At 36.9% G+C, this 18,807-nt stretch overlaps 1 protein-coding gene across 3 annotated transcripts in view; it reads right to left on the reverse strand.

The window, feature by feature from the left end:
* The window catches only part of NCKAP1 (NCK associated protein 1), a 115,460-nt gene extending 97,399 nt beyond the window's left edge, over nt 1-18,061 (reverse strand). For 2 of the 3 annotated variants that reach the window (XM_055289938.2, XM_055289937.2), the window contains exons 1-3: nt 17,700-18,024; nt 4,668-4,685; nt 3,495-3,605 (exon numbers count right to left, since the gene is read on the reverse strand). In XM_055289938.2, the coding sequence (XP_055145913.1) occupies nt 3,495-3,605; nt 4,668-4,685; nt 17,700-17,807 (237 nt within the window). In that variant the 5' untranslated portion in view covers nt 17,808-18,024. Of the gene's footprint in view, nt 1-3,494; nt 3,606-4,667; nt 4,686-17,699 lie in introns of all 3 variants that reach the window. The other variant, XM_055289939.2, reaches the window with a different exon arrangement.
* Nucleotides 18,062-18,807: the final 746 nt, after the last annotated feature.

Genomic DNA, 18,807 nt, shown 5'->3' on the forward strand with positions numbered 1-18,807 from the left:
GAGGATCACTTGAGCCCAGAAGTTTGAGACCAGCCTGGTCAACATAGCAAGACCCCATGTCTACAAAATATACAAAAAGTTAGCCAGATGTGGTGGTTGTGCCCCTGTAGTTCCAACTACTTGGGAGGCTGAAGCAGAAGGATTGCTTGAGACCAGGAGGTGGAGGTTATAGCGGGCTGAGATTGCTCCACTGCACTCCAGCCTGGGCGACAAAGCAGGACCGTGTCTCAAAAAAAAAAAAAAAAAAAAAATTATTGCATTTTCACCAGAAATCTGTTTTTATGAGTACCTTTTCTGAAACTGGGGGACATGTGTTACTTGTAAGACATGAATCAGAGTAGAAATAGTAATAACCTAGGTCCCTGAGAAAAAGTAAGCATGTTCTGTTTCACATATTTACATAATAATCCAAAGCACAAGAATAAGAAAAAAAGAAAGAAAAGACTGTGATATCAACACCACTTCTACAGTGCACTTAGTAGCCAGAAATCTGCAACCTCCTATCAATCCCAGACGCTACTATCTTTTCCAGTCTTTAAGCTCTATCAACTAATTCAATAAGTTAAAAAATAATAATAAAACTGAAACCTCACTTCTCATGTCCTGATCAAAGCCAGCTAGGAACTTCTCGCCAAAATTTTAGCAGACCCAGATCAAAACTGAGTTCACAAGACTTTATATATGCCCAATACATAGTACTTCAGCAGGTAAAAAAAACAACAGAGTAGCATTACAAAGAATAGTTGTAAAGGCAATATGAAAAAACTCAGGCTTTGCAAACAAAACAAAGTAAATACTGCAAGTAAGTCATAACATTCAACAACATTGTACAATCAATTTTATAGGTTAAGCACAGAATTACCACACCACCCAGCAATTCTTTCATAGGTTTATAAAGCCAAGAGAAATGAAAACATATCCATACAAAAACTTTCACATAAATGTTTATAGCAACATTATTCATAATAGGCAAAAAAGTAGAAATAATCCAAATATCCATCAACTCATGAATGAATAAATAAAATGTGGGATATCCACACAACGGAGTATTATTTGGCAATAAAAAGAAATGAAGATTGGGCACAGCAGCTCACAGCTGTAATCTGAGCACTTTGGGAGGTCAAAGTGGGAGGACTGCTTGAGCCCAGGAGTTTGAGACCTACCTGGGCAACATAGCCAGACCACATCCGGATAAAAAATTTAAAAAATTTTAAAAAATAGCTGAGCATGGTGGTGCGCACCTGTGGCCCTAGCTACTCAGGAGGCTAAGGTGAGAACATCATTTTGGTCTAGGAGTTGGGTGTTACAGTGAGCTATGATGGCGCCACTGCATTCTACCCTGGGTGACAGAGTGAAACCCTGTCTCTTAAAACAAGAACGAAATACTGACACATGCTACAACTTGGATAAACCTTGAAAATACTATGTTAAATGACAGAAACCAGTCACAGAAGACCACATATGATATTATTCCTGATGAAATCTTCAGAATAGGCACAGAGACAGAAAGAAAGTACCTCAGTGGTTGCCTTAGGGCAGGGGTGTTGGCAGGAAATCAGGGGTGACTGCTAATGGACACGAAGTTTCTTTGGGTGGTGATGAAAATGTTCTAAAATTAACTGTGGTACTCGATGCACAACTCTGTGAATGTACTAAAAAACATTGAAACTGTACACTTTGAATGGGTGAATTATATGGTATGTGAATTATATCTCAATAAAACTTAAAAATATCGATTTTGTGCTTCAAAAGTTAGAAAGAGAACTATTAAAAAACAAAAAACAGCAGCATGATAATAAATAGTTTGCCTGGCATATCAAGAACAGCACCAGATATTTATAATTCTAAGGAAAGACCTAATATTAAGGAACAATGCATATTCTCACATATAAGTTTACACACAAACACATACGTAAACTAAGCTTCAAAGATTCTCTGAAGAGCTCATGTCAGAAATTTTATGAGCTGTAAGAAAAAGAAGTGTATATAAAATTAATATAAGATAGATTTTCATAACAAAATATCTCTTTTAGAGTGAGTATATAATCTCTCAGATGAGGTAGCCAATTAATGTCAGTAACTAAAAAAGAGTTCTCCACACAAATAAAAGTGTTAAGAAGTGCAAGTTTTGAATCACCTATTTTGCAATCAGGAACTAATTATAATGCTTTAACATACTGATATAATTATGAAACAACATTTCTGGCTGGGCAAAGCAGCTCATGCCTGTAATCCCAGCACTTTAAGAGGTCGAAGCAGAAGGATCCCTTGAGCCCAGGAGTTCAAGACCAGCCTGGACAACATAGTGAGATCTCATCTCTACAAAAACAATCTTTCATGAAACCTCTACTAACCTGTACTCCCCAAAAACAGACTTGATTTTTTTTTTAAAATGCCTTAAAAAGCACTTTATCTGACTTATTTTTATTAGTTCTTACTAGCATTTTCTTTCTACATGAAAGTGTTTTTAAGTAAAAGTATCAACAGGCTAAATACAAATCTTCAATGAACATACATGATTTGAGAAAACAAAAGGGTGACAATGTATCTTTTTATTTTTAAACTAGTCAAGTGCAGTAGTGAGAAGGGGGCAAAGAGTAGAACAAGGAGCTGGATCTGTAACTGATGGGGAACAATCAATTGAGATAACTCACTATTTTTGGACCAGCTGACGACATATCTTTTCAACAGAGCTTCTCAAAATTATGAAGATCATATGTGAGAGGAAATTTCTAAACTAAATTTCTATGTAAAGCAAAAGAGGCAGCAAAGATAGTAACAAGAAAATATCAGAGAAAAAAAATAAAAAGAGAAGATAGGCAGAAAGATTCTGAGTCAAATTTATATAAAAATGCCACACTGAGGCGAAAAATAACTCTAATTTCCCAAAAGTAGTTATCCATAGAAATTATTATAAAGATATGTAAACATATCAGGAAGACTCTGAATATGACCATTCTTCGGTATACTAAGAAAAAACTTTCCCACATGAAAAGTAATATGGGGATAACAAAGACCCTAACACAATCATTTACTTGTACTATTTAATCTTTAGAAATCATTCTGTCAATTACGAAAATACTAGAAAAACAAATACATTTTAAAACTAAATACAGCTAACTACTTAAAACAACAGCTCTATGCAAAAATTTACTAACTTCAACAGGAAGTTTATGACTATAAGAAACAAAAATATCCCAAGTATTCACACAAGAATTTGGAATATATACATATCTATTACCTTACTCTTGTTGCAATTTGAAAGGGAATAAATATACAGGAATCCAAGATCTTATCTTTTCCATGTCGCTAAGAGTTATTTTTTCCAGTCTCAGACATAAGAATATTGTCTCAAAAAAAACCCTTATGGTGTATAATCTGAATATCAAAATGTTAAAAATTAGGTAAATAAGAGCTACTATAAGCACTGTGTTGACCACTGTTTCTCTAAAAGATGGTTAAAATCAAGTAATAGAAAAATTTAGATAACTTACATTGTTGTTGCGGGTTTCTACAGCAGGGAATTTTCTGACTATGAATTTCACAGCAGATTCCAGGTTTTTGTCGATAAGGTAGGATGGTTTTGCCTTGGGGTCTCCACATGCCTATAAAACAACAGTAATAAAAAAAAAGTGAAATGCACCCTTCTTCTAAAATCAAAAATAGCAAATCTGCAATTAGAAATTAAAGAGATATTTATTGTTTTTGGTGAGCAGGTGATAAAATGAATAGGCAAAGTGCAGGGATTGTCACAGCTGAAATATGCAATGGGAGACAGTACAGAGATGTTCTTCTACTGAAAAAAATGCATGGAAAGTTTCAAAGCAGTTAGCGCAGAACAGCAGTGAAGGAAAAAGCTCAAACCTAAAAAAAAGAAAAGAAAAAAAAATTCTTGGTTTGAGGTAGGATTGTATTCATCTGAAGCTAATAAAATATTACAAAATTAAATATTCAGTAGAGTACTAGACATGTTTCTTTCTAAGTGTTATAAAATAAAAGCTTATGTTTAAATGTCTTTTCCAAAATGTTTTCCTCATTCACTTTAAACATTTTAATACAAGAGCCCTAGTTCAAAAGAACTGGAAGCTGTTAAAATTGTCTTTATAGTGCTAAGGTGTGTTGCCTGATTCTCTGGACATCTGAGTTACAACACTGTTTTCCATCATACCAGCAGCACTTCAAACAATGAATCTACATCTGTTCTATATATCATAAGCACAGAACAAATGGATATGTTTACGTTTTGACCATATCAGCAGTACAGCATTCTCTGCAGTAAACTGTAAGGCACTATACAAATGTAAGGTATTATTATTAGAAAGAACTTTCTACCTGAACTATTACAATACAGAATATAATCTTGAATACTGTTCCTGTTTCATTACGTGACATTTAATTAACTGCTTGCTAGCGAGATGCTATTCCTTAGGGAATTACTAAAATTACAACATTTCTATTTAACTTCTTTTTATTGCATTTTAAAAAGGATGTGTCCTTTGAAAAGTTACATCTGTCTGCCATGTGTGAGGAAATACACTACTGCAATTTTATATTTTTCCATTGTTTACTATGGCTATGTTGTGGATTGCAGAAAGAGAAGTTATGAAACATGAAACTGATCTGAAAGCGGGCAAGCGGGCAGAGGGAAGGTGAAAAGCTTTGCAAACCTTCCAAACTTGTCCTTGCTGGGGAAGCATTGTAATAAAAAGAGAGAAAATTACGTGTAAACAATGATTGTCAAACTATGATATACGTTTCAGAAGAAAATTTATGCACTGCAGACTATGAATAACAGAACAAGATTAGAATTATATGGTGCTACAATTTTAAAGGTATTCTAAGTAGCGAGTTTTAGTATAAAATAAATTTATAGAGTTTATACTGTTCATATAAATACTACTGTGTACGTGTACAATCAGGTCAGTTTCTTGGTGCTCTTTCTAAACCAACTTAAAATAATACTAGAAAGAAGGAAAATAAAGACTACATGCAGCTATAAAAACAGGAGCAAAACCATCAGTGAAATTTTACATACCTTAAAAAGAAACGGTAGCCGAGAATAAAAATAAATCGTTATTGGATGACTTTTGTATTTCAGCTCAAATTGTAACTATTTTTCAAACATCACCTAACTTCCTACCATGCCAAAGTATAAAAATCAATGTTAACATTCCTATATTTTCCAAATGGATATAGGAATGCAGTAAGAAATCTCTTCTCAAATATAATTAAATAAAACAAAATCTTAAGAAATTTAGAACTTCATAATCTTTAACCAGACTGACATTACTACTAAGTAAATTCCATTTCAACATCATAAATATTAAAATATATCCAACTTTCCTTGAGTAGACTATCATTTCTTTAAAATATTCTTAAAATCTTCCAATTTATATTCTTCCCCCCAAATATTATATAATAGCTAAGAATAATAATCACATACTAAAAATTTGCCCAAACAAATAGCTATACATTAGCATTGCCTTAATCACATAATAAAAATTAAGTGTCATAAACATGCTTGAGGTAGTGCAAAATCCTAAAGTGATTCCAAATTATGTTCAGTTTTTTCATATGTATTGTCTTTCATATTCTAACTATTGAAAAATTTAGCTATCCATTCCTCTATTAGGGACTACTACATATAATGAAAATGACAGATCACCATATCCATTTCCCACAATCACAAATTTTACTGTTTAAGAATGTAAACATATAAACAACTTCTTTGGTTGATAACCAAACAAGTGTGTGTGTGCATGTGTGTGTATTCACACATACACATATATAAATGAGCAGCTCTTCCTTCTTACACTGAAAACAAAAAGAACAGAATTTCATTTTGTCCGAGTCCAGTGGCTCACGCCTGTTAATTCCAGAACTGGGGGCTAAGGGGCTTGAGCCAGAAGTTGGAGACCAGCCTGGACAACATAGCATGACCCTGTCTCTACAAAAAAATGTTTTAAATTAGCTTGTAGAGAAGTAAGCTCAGGGCTTTAAGAGAAAAAAAATTATAAGGGTGTGGTGGTGCACAACTGTACTCCTAGCTACTTGGGAAGCTGAGGGAGAAGATCACTTGAGCTCAGGAGTTCAAGGCTACAGAGCTATAATCACACCACTGTACCGCAGCCTGGGCCACAGAGTGAAGCTCTGTCTCTTAAAACTAAAATCTAAAAAAAAAATTCAGAAAAAAATAAAGGACTATATAATCTGCTTTCCCTGGAATTGATTTACCTTTTCCACACTGCTCGGTGAACCTTATCTAACATACTTAATTGGGAGGTAGTATGTCTGAAAGGTTAAAAACAAATATTCTGGAATAAAACTGGCTGAGTTTCAATTTTCATGACTTACTAGCCATCGGACCTGGAATATATTACAAAATATCTCCTAATCTATGTTTCTTCGTCTGTAAAATGGGGAAATTAGTACTTACCTCACAGGGTTATTATAAGGATTAGAAGAGAGATAAAGAAACCATGTAAGCATTTAGCAAAATGATAAGCACATAAGTGCTCTAAAAATGCTAGCTGCTTTTTAATAATAGCTATAATGATGATAATTATCCAAGTCTAATATGAATAGTAATCATAGTAGTAACAGTCTTTATCATAATATATATAGAACTAGCAAGTTAGTGTTAACTTCCTTATGCAACTATTAAATACAATTCCCTCTCTCAATCAAATATTTCCTTTATTCACTTTAAGCCTAAACATCTAAATATAGCCTAAATACAGCCTAAAGTCTACATTTGTTGTAACTGTACAGAGTTTAACCTAATTGTTAAGAGCCTGAGTTTCAAGACAGGCTGTCCATGTTTAAAATCTTGGCTCCATCACTTAACAGCTGTGTACCCATGAGCAAGTCATTCTCCCTATCTGTGCCTTAGTTTCTTCAACTGTTAAACAGATAGTAATTACAACCTATGCTAAAAAGTTTTTATGTTCACTACATGAAAGTGTTATCTGTAGACTTTACAAGAGTATTTGGCATACCAAGAGCTCCCAAAAAATGCCAATTAAAAATAAAAGGTTAATAGATACAGAAGTACTGGGCCCCATCTTATCTTTTTCTAAAATCCACTTACTTGATTTATTTGCTTAACAACAAGAGACACTTGTATGGGGAATCCTTAGGCAAAAAAGAAGTATATGAAAAAAATAAACTGACATGACTAAAAGTTATCAGCTAGGTAAAATATATCCTGGCAAAGAACCATAACAAATAATTCAGGTGAGAAGGCTGATTGGGCATGGTGGCTCACAACTGTAATCCTGGCACTTCAGGAGGCTCAGGTGGGAGGATTACTTGAGGACAGAAACTAGAGACCAGCTTGGGCAACATAGCAAGATCCTATCTCTACAAAAAAATTTTTAAGAAATCTTTAAGGTTTCCTACTATACTAAAACAGTATAGGAAAATTCCAACTAACCAGAAGTTAAAGTTTATAAAAATTCATCTTATTCCCCACCCAAACTCAAAAAACTTTCATTTTGAGGACAAGAAAATCACAACTTGCATTTTCAGAAAACAGCCTGCTACTGGTATACTTGAAACCATATATCTTCCTATTACATCTACAATATTACACAAAATTAATCCTTAACTCAAAAGTTATCACCTTTTGAAGTATCAAATTTTTAAAAACTAAATACATGATTAAACTTAGTTATCAAAACATTTTAGACTAATATATTTCAGAAAGGCTTACCAGAAAGACGTAATCAAAAGATTTAACAAATTACCAATTCAATTAAACATTTGAGCACTTCTATCCCCCCATACTCCCAAAAATAGAAAAAAAGGAAAGGTGAATACAGTGTAAAATGATGTCTAAATCCCTGAATTTTGTAGCCCTACCAAAAAAAAAAAAACTTTTGCAGAGAATTGACTAAAAGAGGTATTTCACTACAGAAAGAAAACTATGTATAAAGTACAGAATTGAAAAAACAAAAACTCCAAGTACCCTGTTTTACTTTATTTTGAGTCAGCATATTTTCATAAGATAAAATACTATAATTTCAAATTTCAGAAGATCTAAAATAAATTTAAATATTTATATACTTAAATTTCCAGTTCTCAGAATTGGAACTCTATTCTCCATGAATATTCTAATTATAATATTTTAAAAGTCAGGATTATTTTATGTGGCAGATAAAATTATAGTGATGTTAAAGGATACACTTAAACATAGTAATTAAAACCCTTGTCTCTTGGGTCAAGTGGATAACAGCCTATATGACCTTAGGCAAGTTGCCTAACCTCTCAGCCTCAGTTACCTAACCCATAAATAGAGGATATTATTACTACCTACTGCATAGGGTACACTGTTAAAATATTTAAAAGATAAGATACACATAAACTGTTTATTTTGGTGCCTGGCACATATGTAGTTAATAAGTAAGTTCCAAATAACTTTTTAACTAAAACTTCTTTATATACATGGATATACATAGTGAGTTCTCAATTATGGAAACAAGATTTTCCATAAAGACAATTCTAGGCTGGGCTCAGTGGCTCACGCTTGTAATCCCAGCACTTTGGGAGCACGAGGTGGGCAGATCATGAGGTCAGGAGTTCGAGACCAGCCTAGCCAACACGGTGAAACCCCGTTTCTACCAAAAATACAAAAAAAAAAAAAAAAAAAAAAAAAAATAGCCAGGCATGGTCTGGCGCCTGTAATCCCAGCTACTCGGGAGGCGGAGGCAGGATAATCGCTTGAACCTGGAAGGCGGAGGTTGCAGTGAGCCGAGATCGCGCTACTGCACTCCAGCCTGGGCAAGAAGAGTGAAACTCTGTCTCAAAAAAAAAAAATTATAGGTCAGTAGTCAATTCAATATCTCTAAGTTCCTTTTAAAACACAAATCTGATGTTATTAGTAAAAATAAAGGACAAGGATGTTTCAGAAAACTACACAATATATTATCCAGGCCACAAAAGAAACATCTTTGATTAGCAACATCAAACCTAGGCCCTATGCCATTTTAAAGTATGACTTTAAAACAAATCTTTCTGCCACTCTACCACAAACCGCCATACTGAGGCCTTTCCTCAAGCTGTTACAGCATAAGATTACATACCACAGCTTAACTTTACATGGTTAATGCTACCATTTTTCCAAGAACTTACCATGATGACAACAAAAAAACACAGATTTTTAAAATTCCTCTATCTATTCATAAGAGATAAAGCAACAATCAAGACACAAAAAAACCAGACTGCTCAAGAGCTCACACCTGCAATCCCAGCACTTGGGGAGGCCAAGGCAGGAGAATTGCTGGAGCCAACAAGTTTGAGACCACCTTGGGCAAGAGGGAGACCCCGTCTCTATAAAATATTTAAAAATTAGCCAAACATGGTGGTAAATATCTGTGGTCCCAGCTACCTGGGAGGCTAAGATGGAAGGACTGCTTGAGCCAGGGAGGTTGAGTCTACAGTGAGCCCTGTTCACAACCGCTGCAAACTCCAGTCTAGGCAAGAGTGAGACCCTGACTCGAAAAAAAAAAAAAAAAAGAGAGAGAAGAAAAAAACAACAAAACAATCAAGATACAAAAGTGTTGGAAGTAATAAGAACATTTACTGTGCAATTATTGTGTGCAAAACACCTGTGCTTTAGAAATTATCTAAACTATCACTCAACAGAAAGGAAAGGAGCTTCTGAAAAATTAAGTAACTTGATCAAGATTTCACAACTACTGACAGGACCTACAGAGAAATTAATACCTGATACCAAAACACTATCTAAAAATATATGTCCCCTCCCAAAAATAATTTTTAAAAACATGCTCCACTTATTCAAAACCTCAGCTGCTTAAAACCTCAGGAAGCAGTTGCTATCACGGTAAAAATCTGATCAATTCAATCCGTTTTATTTTTTTTGAGACAGCATCTTGCTATATTGCCCAGACTGGACTTGAACTCCTGGTCTCAAGAGATCCTCTGCCTCAGCCTCCTCAGTACCTGGGATTACAAGCACGCACTACTACTGTGCCTAGCTTCAGTTTTATTTTTTAATTTCTATTCTAACTCAGGAATAAAACACATTCCTTTGCTAAAATATGGAAGAACAATTATTTTCTAGTACAATAATTGGAAAAACTGCCAAAATAGGGAAGAACAAAATGATTTTCTAGTACAATGAATTAATTGAAAAAATATGAACCATATAATATCTCAGGAGTCAGAGTGAGAATGCAATTTGTGAGGGCACAGAAACCAGCCCCATCTGAATACTGACAAGGATGAGGAGAAAAATACAAAATGTAGATTTATTAGTATAAATCTAATTTATACTAGAAAGAGGAATTTGACTTAATAACCAAGAAACACCATATGTTTTGCAAAATTGAAGGAATAAAGGGACAAAGATTCTTCCCTGAGTTTTCAACAAATTGAAATTAATACCTAGAAGAAGAACAGACATTACCTGAAATTATGGAATGTAAAAGTAATATATACCTATCATTATCTTATGTTCCAATTTTTTAAATAATGAAAATTTTACAGTATGAAAATTATCCATAAGTACCGGAAAACCTTGTATCAAGAGCAAAATAAGACTCAAATTCATCAGTAGTTAGCTTTCCGATTATTTTTTTCCTCCTGTGTTATGATGTATATTTTGGCCAACCGATCTGCTTTAAGTTAGCACTTTCCCTCTATCTTAGGTAGGTAAAAAGAAAAGAGAGCAATCTACTGCTAATAACTTGGATTAAGAGGCTTGATAACAAAGTATACTGAAATTATTGGAAATGCTTTCAAATTAATGTAATTTTATCAATAACTACCTCTTAATTGGAGCCAATAATGAAGATCTAAAAGTACAGAAATCACAGTTATTGTCCTTTAGACACAAGTTCTGAGAAAGTCATGAACTTGAAAAACTTCAATCCATTATACACTTCAAAATTATTAAAAATTTTAGTGATTCAAAAAAGAAGAAAAAAATTTAGTGATTCAAATGAGTTATTAATTACCATTCCATTTACAAGAAGATATATATGTCACTGTTGCCTTTAAACAGTTTTCAGCTTCCAGTATACAGGATCATCTCAGTTTATGAAGCAAAGGTGTTTCTGCAGTTTTTTTAAGTATATATATTGTCGCACCTTTGCGGTTAAAAAGAAATTGTTATTTAAAGGACTACTGTGGAACACACACTTCTGAAATACAAACAATAATTATTTTGTCTTAGCAGTAAGTAGGTATCAAACTGTATCAGGCAGTAAAACAGAATAGTGAGGAATGTTTCCTAAAAGGTAGTCTTGAGCTTAATTTAATCTGGGGGTGGGGGGTGGGGGGGGGAAATGAACATTTATTAAGTGTCCACTATGTTCCAAGCCCCAGAAATAGAACTAGTAACAACAGCCACCATTTACTCAGCTCTTACGCTTGTTACAAGGCACTGTACTAATACTTCCTATGGATTAACTCATTTAATTCTCCTCTTAACCTATGAGGTTAATAAAAGCATATTCCAAAAACGTGAGATAACTGGAATATCTATTTAAGATTACAAGAGTTAGAATCAATAAGACTAGCAAGGCTTAGAAAGCCAAAAAATAGAGCTTGAAGCATAACAGGAGCTGAGAGCAAGTAAGTACCATGGAGCTGGTTTTGCTAGTAGAGAGCCAATGTGCAGCCTTCCAGAAATTTAGTTATAACCCAGACAACTAAATTAAATCACTACAGTTAATAATTAGCAGGAAAATAAATTACAGGTATTTAAGAACTTACATTTCACTTATTTCAGTAGTTAACATTGGAACAATTTCCGGGATTTTTTTCTGTTCAAGTTAAGTTTGGGTCAGCATCCAGATGTATGGAATTTGTAAAAACCTTCCAAGATGATTCTATTATGTATCCCTGGCTAAGAACCACTGATCTCCTCACTTTGTAAGTAAACTACAGCCCAGAAAGGTTAAATAACTTGTTCAAACTAAAAAAAAAAGTATCAGAGCATTATCTAGAATCTAGCTCTCTCAACTCACAGAATATTCTGCAAGTACGGAAAATGTTTAGAAAATAAGTGAAGTTTGGAGGTTATATGCCTGCAAGAAGAGCATTACTATTTTATACTCTAACACAGTCACGCATTGCTTAATGTCATCAGATGATTTCGTCATTGTGTGAACATCAGAGTGTACTTACATAAACCTAGATGGTACAGCCTACTATACACCCAGGGTACATGGGATATAGCCTACTGCTTTCAAGCTACAAACCTGTACAATGAGAATACTGTAGGCAATTGCAACATAATGGTATGTTTTTCTGTATCTAAATGTATCTAAACATAAAAAAATACAGTAAGAATATAGTATTATCTTATGGGACTACTGTGTATATGCAGTCCATCATTTAAGTGTTATGTGAAATATCATTATGCAGAATGACTGTATTTTGTTATCTCTATACAGATGCTCCTCAACTTAACAATAGGGTTACGTTCCAATAAACCTATCTTTAATTGAAAATATCATAAATCAGCCAGGTGCGGTAGCTCACACCTGTAATCCCAGTACTTTGGGAGGCTGAAGCAAGTGGATCGCTCGACCCCAGAAGATAGAGACCAGCCTGGGCAACATGGTGAAACCCCAACTCTACAAAAAAAAAATACAAAAATTAGCCAGGCATGGTGGCATGTGCCTATAGTCCCAGCTACTCGGAAGGCTGAGGTGGGAGGATCGCCTGAGCCAGGAGGCAGAGGCTGCAGTGAGCTGAGATCATGCCACTGTACTCTAGCTTGTATGACAGAGCTAGACCCTGTCTCCAAAAAAAGAGAAGAAAATGCATTTAACACACCTAACCTACCTAACATCATAGTTTAGCCTAGCCTACCTTAAACACTTACATTAGACTACAGTTGAGTAAATTATCTGGTAATACAGTACACTGCAGAGTATCAGATCACAAGAAAGTATCATACCACTTCCTACTGCATGCCATAGCTTTTGTGCCAACGAGAAGTCAACAAATTGTTAAGTCAAACCATCACAAGTTGGGGACCCACTGTATATTCTACTGAATAAAAACTCTGCAATCTGAAATAGTAACTAGTTAGTTTCCGTCAGTGCCTGCCTGAAGTTTCTATTCATACTTCAAAACCAAGTACAAATGTCACTCTCCTCTTTACCATCTCTCCCAGATTATAATCTTTAATTCCCTTCTCAAGACTCCCACAATCCTACTTACACACTGCATTTTAGTTAAATATCTATACATCTCTCTCCCCACTAAGACACTAATTTCTTGGCACTAGAGACTTCATCTTAATTTACCTCTATTTCCCTCATGCCAGGGAACACATTCAATAAACGAAGAGTAAATGAATAAATTAAAAGGGAAAACCTCAATATTTGAGAGTAACTGAAAGAATAGCTCATATGATGGCTTATAAAACAGTTTTAAAGATGCAATTTTATTACTATCTGAAATAATCAACCATGCAATAACAAAGTATTTTCCTGTATAGGTTCTACTTAAAACAAGAGAATCATTTCAAACTGGCACATATACAACCCTCCTTATAAACTAACAATTCAATAGCTTATAAAGTTATAAAGATGGGCAGACAGTGAATTTTTGAAGTCACTCATTTATGTTATGTTTGAGTTTTTGACAATAAACATATATTCCTCTGGTAATCATTAAAAAATTTTAAAGTTACTTAACAATTCCATAAAGGAAACAAGAGATGGATTATTTACCATTGCTACTTAAAAATTAAAAATAATTATTTTTCCTAAGCATCTCTGGAAAATGCTTCTGCATCTGATTGACCAAAAGAGAAAATAACGCCCTAAGTGGAAACAAATACAATACTGAAAGGGAAGACTAAAACCAGTTCCCCTCCCTTTACCCTGCACTGCTCCCTTCACAAACATCTTTTCTTCCCCCACTAAATAAGCAGATACCAGCTAAAGACTTTCAGTTTTACAATGCTATTCCTGTTAAATTTTTCCTTAGAAAATAAATTTATCCAAAATAATGAGAAAAGGATAGAGAAAAAAAGAAAAATATTCCTCTAATGTTTTTAAAGAAGTAAAACTGCATTTAAACCACCACAATACTCCATTTTAAAAAGTTTGTAATAGTCGTATGGGTTTTTTTTTTTCCTCGTTCTCTGTCCTTTACAGTACAGGCAAAAATTTAACAGGAGGAAAAGATGCAAGTATTAACTGAGATCTTTTTAATACAGAGATCAATCTCATGTTGGTAATGGTGGAGGAAAAGAAAGGAGAAGGAAAAAAAGAGTAAACCACACACAAAAATTTAACTCAGCAAAATGTTTTCTTTGGGTATTTGGCAGTTTTGTTAAACAGCCATACAATTTCAGAAAAACAATGTTGCCCAAAAAAGATGCTCAGATTCCTAAATACTATTTTCACATATTATCATCCTCTATCTTCAGAAGCAATTCTGTGAAGTAGGTAGGGCAGGCATTATGCTCCCTACATTACAGAAAACTAAACTGAGTTGTTATTGTTTAAAATGAAACATAATTTCTACTCTACTACTTCACCATAAACTCATAAAGATAGAGCTGGAACAGACTTTAGTGTTCCTTTTACAGTTAATTTTCCCCGTTCTACAGATGAGGAAAAGTGAAGCTCAAGAAAGTCAAATTACTAACCAATGTTACAGAACTCTCAGTGACAGCATGAAGATTGGAATGCAAGTCTGTTAACTTCTGGCCCAGTGCTCTTAATCCCACCACCACACAAGTTGCCATGCTAGAACCTTTAAAAATGTTACAAATCTCTACATAAGTGAGTCACATTATTAGGTCTGGAAAAGGGAAACCACATATTTAAAAAAAAAAAAAAAAAGGAATTAAGCAACAGGTAAATTTAAATGTAAAGCTACCAATAACCTTCAAGTCTTTTCCCTAAAACCTGCTTTTATGTGTTCTTACATCCTCCATCAAACTACAAGTTCCCTAAAATTCCCATAAATTGCAAATATTAAGATCTCAAAATTTTTGACTGATGAAATTTAAAAAAAAAAATTCTTCAGTAATCATGCTCCAACTTCCCTAATAAGCGTCAAAGCATATTATTGACAATAGTAAGTTATTTTACTTAACTATTTTTCATTGTATACGTTCAGTAAAATATCATTTCCACTGCATATTTCCAATTGAAACAGAGTAATTAGATCTGGTGGACAATCTAATGCACATGCATTAATGAAAATGTGATAATTGATTGGCAAACATGTATTATGAGGTGGAAGGTTTTTTTTTAAGACTAGAAGAGGTTGAGATTGAAAAGATTATGTGGTTTATAATGCAGTAAGAATGCAGACAGCATGAACCTAATAAACACATGGTGAACAGATCTTACTCACTTCTTTGGCAAGATATTTGAACAAATGTTTCAATTCCTAGCCAGCTGGGAAGATATGCCAGACTCACAGACAATTCTATAGGCTGAAAGATCCAAAATCTTATCTGATTCATTTACATGCAAAATTACACAAAGGGAGCAAACCCAAGGGTATTATTATTAAAACTAGAGCACACAGGTTTTGAGAGAGAGGAGGGAAATCATTCATTCATTTCAACCTGGCCTAACTGAAGGCCTCGAGTATCAGATAAGGCCCTAAATACTCTAGTAAAATTACACTGTCCCTGCCCAGAGAAAATTCACACTCAAGCAAGGTAAGCAATGTATTTCTTAAGAAACTAAAAATATAAGGCAAGTGCTAAAATATAACGTTTCAATAAATCAAAATATTTGACATGGATATAATAATGATCACATTCAACGCATTTCAACTTTCACAAGTTCAATAATACAAGAGGCTGAAGCTTCCCAAAACAGGAAGTGAAAAAAACAGTGCTTTTGAGAAAAGGCAATGAACTGGAATTATGAGAGTTCAAATGTCCAGAATTTCATTTAATCTTATTTACAAAGGTGGGATATTAAAGTTTCATTGCATTTATCCTACAAAAATGTTTAATAAATGCTTAGAAAAGGTATTTTGCCCAAATACCCAAATCACTTTTGATGTTACTCTCACTTCCTCTTTTAGAAACCATCATAACCATTTCCTTTAAACCACAATACCACAGGTCTAGTAACTTTTATAATATTTGACTTGCTCGTTTTTGGGCAAAATTCATATAGGAATCAATTTCCGAGTTTTTTAAACAGCATAATCTCTCCAAACAGTTCAGTTCAACGCAACCTCTAAGTAATACTATTTAAAACTGAATTATTCCTAACCTATATAAATTTATAACCTAGGCTCCTTGGTAAATGCAGAGGGGCTTCTTTGTCATGACACTAAGCTCCCGCCACATAAAAGGTAACAAACTGAGTAAGCATGTTGCAGTTAGTCTCCAGATAGCACTGGGTTTAGAGTAATCAATCCTTGCAATTAGGTGAGCGACCAGATTTTGTCCTTATCCAAAATTTATCATCATTAAACCAGGACACTCTTTACAATTAGTGTCTACATCAAATTGTAAAAAATAGATCAATTTTACACTCAACCACTTGAAATGAATTTCCAAAAAAAAAAAAAAAACCTTTCTTTAGAAGCCCTCTCAACCTACAATCTATTGCTATGATTAAACTAAAAGGTAACATTCACGATATATTAAAAAGCCAACAAATATAGTTACGAAGATATGACATCAAAGACACATTGGAAACTCAATGGATCTAAATTTTCCAAATATCTCTTTTTCTCTTTATCAAATTGTTTAAAACTTACCAACCTTGCTTAAGGGGAGAGATTTTGTTTTGTCCTAGGATAATGAATGTAGTATTTATACGTTCTATCTTTACATGGACTTTTCTAAACTTCCAGTGGTCTTCCACTCCTTACTGTACTGAGGGCAGGTAAAAGCCTTTAAATGGGCCTATTAGCTATAGTTGCTCAAATTATCAGACTATGCTATAAATCAGCAGTAATTGCAACATTTTTACGGTTTTTATTTTGTACAGACACCGAACTTTAAGAAATGGTAATGGAAAATCTAACATGAGGAGGAGTACAGGGGAAAGGGTAGAAGGTTGTTATTCCAGTTCTAGTGACTCACAGCCTAGAAGTATTTCAGAAAATTGGTTCCACCCTCACTTCCCCCTCCTCTCCACCTTCAAAATGAAATAATCCCAAATCGTCAACATACTCTCAATGGCTTTTTATTTAGCAAAATAAAATAAAGTGGCAAAGTGGAGGGGATACGGGATTCATCCAATCAGCCCTTCTCTACCCACATTCCCACACCAAAAAATGGGGATGTGGGGTGTAATCCCTGTTCACTGCTGCCATCTCCACAAGAATATGGAATACTCAAGTTTTCCTACCCACCTAGAATTTCGCCCACTCACCACCCTCCCTTTCCTGTGCGCCCCGTCATGGGGGCGGCGGCGCCGAGGAGGGGACAGCTCCCGGCTCCCAGCCGCGCCCCCACCCCGTGCCAGGCCCAGCGCCGGATCCCGCCGCCGGGAGCCGGGAAATGGCTTCTCTGCCTTCGGCCGGCCGGCGAACCACAGGGAGAGGCGCCCGGGACTCCGCATTAGGCCGCGGCGCATCCAGGCGACCCCGGGCCGGGCCTCGGGCGGCGACGCCGAGATTTCTGCACCCGGCGCCTCCCGCCGCCCCCACCCCACGGCCTCCCTTGCCCTTCATCCCTCCCGGGCCCGCCCGCCTCCGCCGCGGCCTCCCCGGCCCGTGCGCACCTTCTTGATGTTGTAGAGGCGAGTGAGCATGCCGACGCCCCGGTCGTTGAGGATGGTGAGCTTCTCCGCCAGCTTCTGCTGACTGGGCTGCAGCACTGAGCGCGACATGGTGGTGGTGGTGCCGCCGCCGGCCGCCTCGCACCCAGTCACTGGCCCGCGGCCTCCGCAGCAGCCTCTCTCGGGCCTCCTCCCCTCCCGCCCGCGACCTCCGCCTTACGAGAGCGCGCCCATGGCCCTCGCGCCCCAATCCCGCGCCAGCGACAGAGCTAGCCGCGGCGGACGCCTCGGAGCCCCTTCTCCCGCAGCAGCCCGCGCCCCGGCAGCCTCCTGCCTTCCGCCCGCCGCCCTTCCGCCCCCACCCCCGGCACTCTCCGCCCCAGCCCCCAACGAGCCGCCTTCCCCGGCTCCTCCACTAGGTGTGGCGGCGGCGACGGCGGCGTCTCCGGCGGCTGAGAACGAGGCCGCTTCCCGCAGCCCCGGACGGGCCCTCGGTCACCTGATCGGCAGCGCCGGCGCCCCCGCAAGGCCGGACGGGGAACTGCGGCCTACGGGCCCTCGGCCTGGCCTCGCCGCCGCGGCTCTGGCCCTGGCCCTGGCCCTGGCCCGGACCGCCCACTACGCCTGATGCCGGGATGGGAGTCCCAAGCGGGGACTGAGTGGGGTCGCGTTCTGTGTGCTCTTTCCACTTCGCCCCACACCCCACTCCTTCAAGTTCCCAAAAGTTGCCTTTCCGCACCACCCTCCTAAAGAAACCGGCAGAAACTCTGCTGGGAGGCGGGGTGTTTTCCAGGCGAGTTTCGCTGAAGAGTGGGCTGGTGGCTCCAAGCGCTTTTTCCTCCCACTGCTTGACAGGCGCTCGCCGCAGAACACAGCAGATGTTGTGCTCCGCGAGGCGGGGATCGCCTCTGCCAGCCTCCCCAGCCCATCCTCAGTCTCCCCGCCTGGAGCCAGTTTGTGAGAGAGGAGGTCGGAAGTGAGGGTAACTCAAGTCCTTGAGATAATCACAATCTAGACTGTCGGCGAGGAGCACCCATCCGGAGGAGACGCAGTAGGTCCTGGCATGTAGAAGGCAAAAAATAAATGTTTGTTCAATGCATAAAGGAACCGC

The sequence above is a fragment of the Symphalangus syndactylus genome, chromosome 8 (genome assembly GCF_028878055.3).
Source record: "Symphalangus syndactylus isolate Jambi chromosome 8, NHGRI_mSymSyn1-v2.1_pri, whole genome shotgun sequence".
In the NCBI taxonomy this organism is placed as follows: domain Eukaryota; kingdom Metazoa; phylum Chordata; class Mammalia; order Primates; family Hylobatidae; genus Symphalangus; species Symphalangus syndactylus.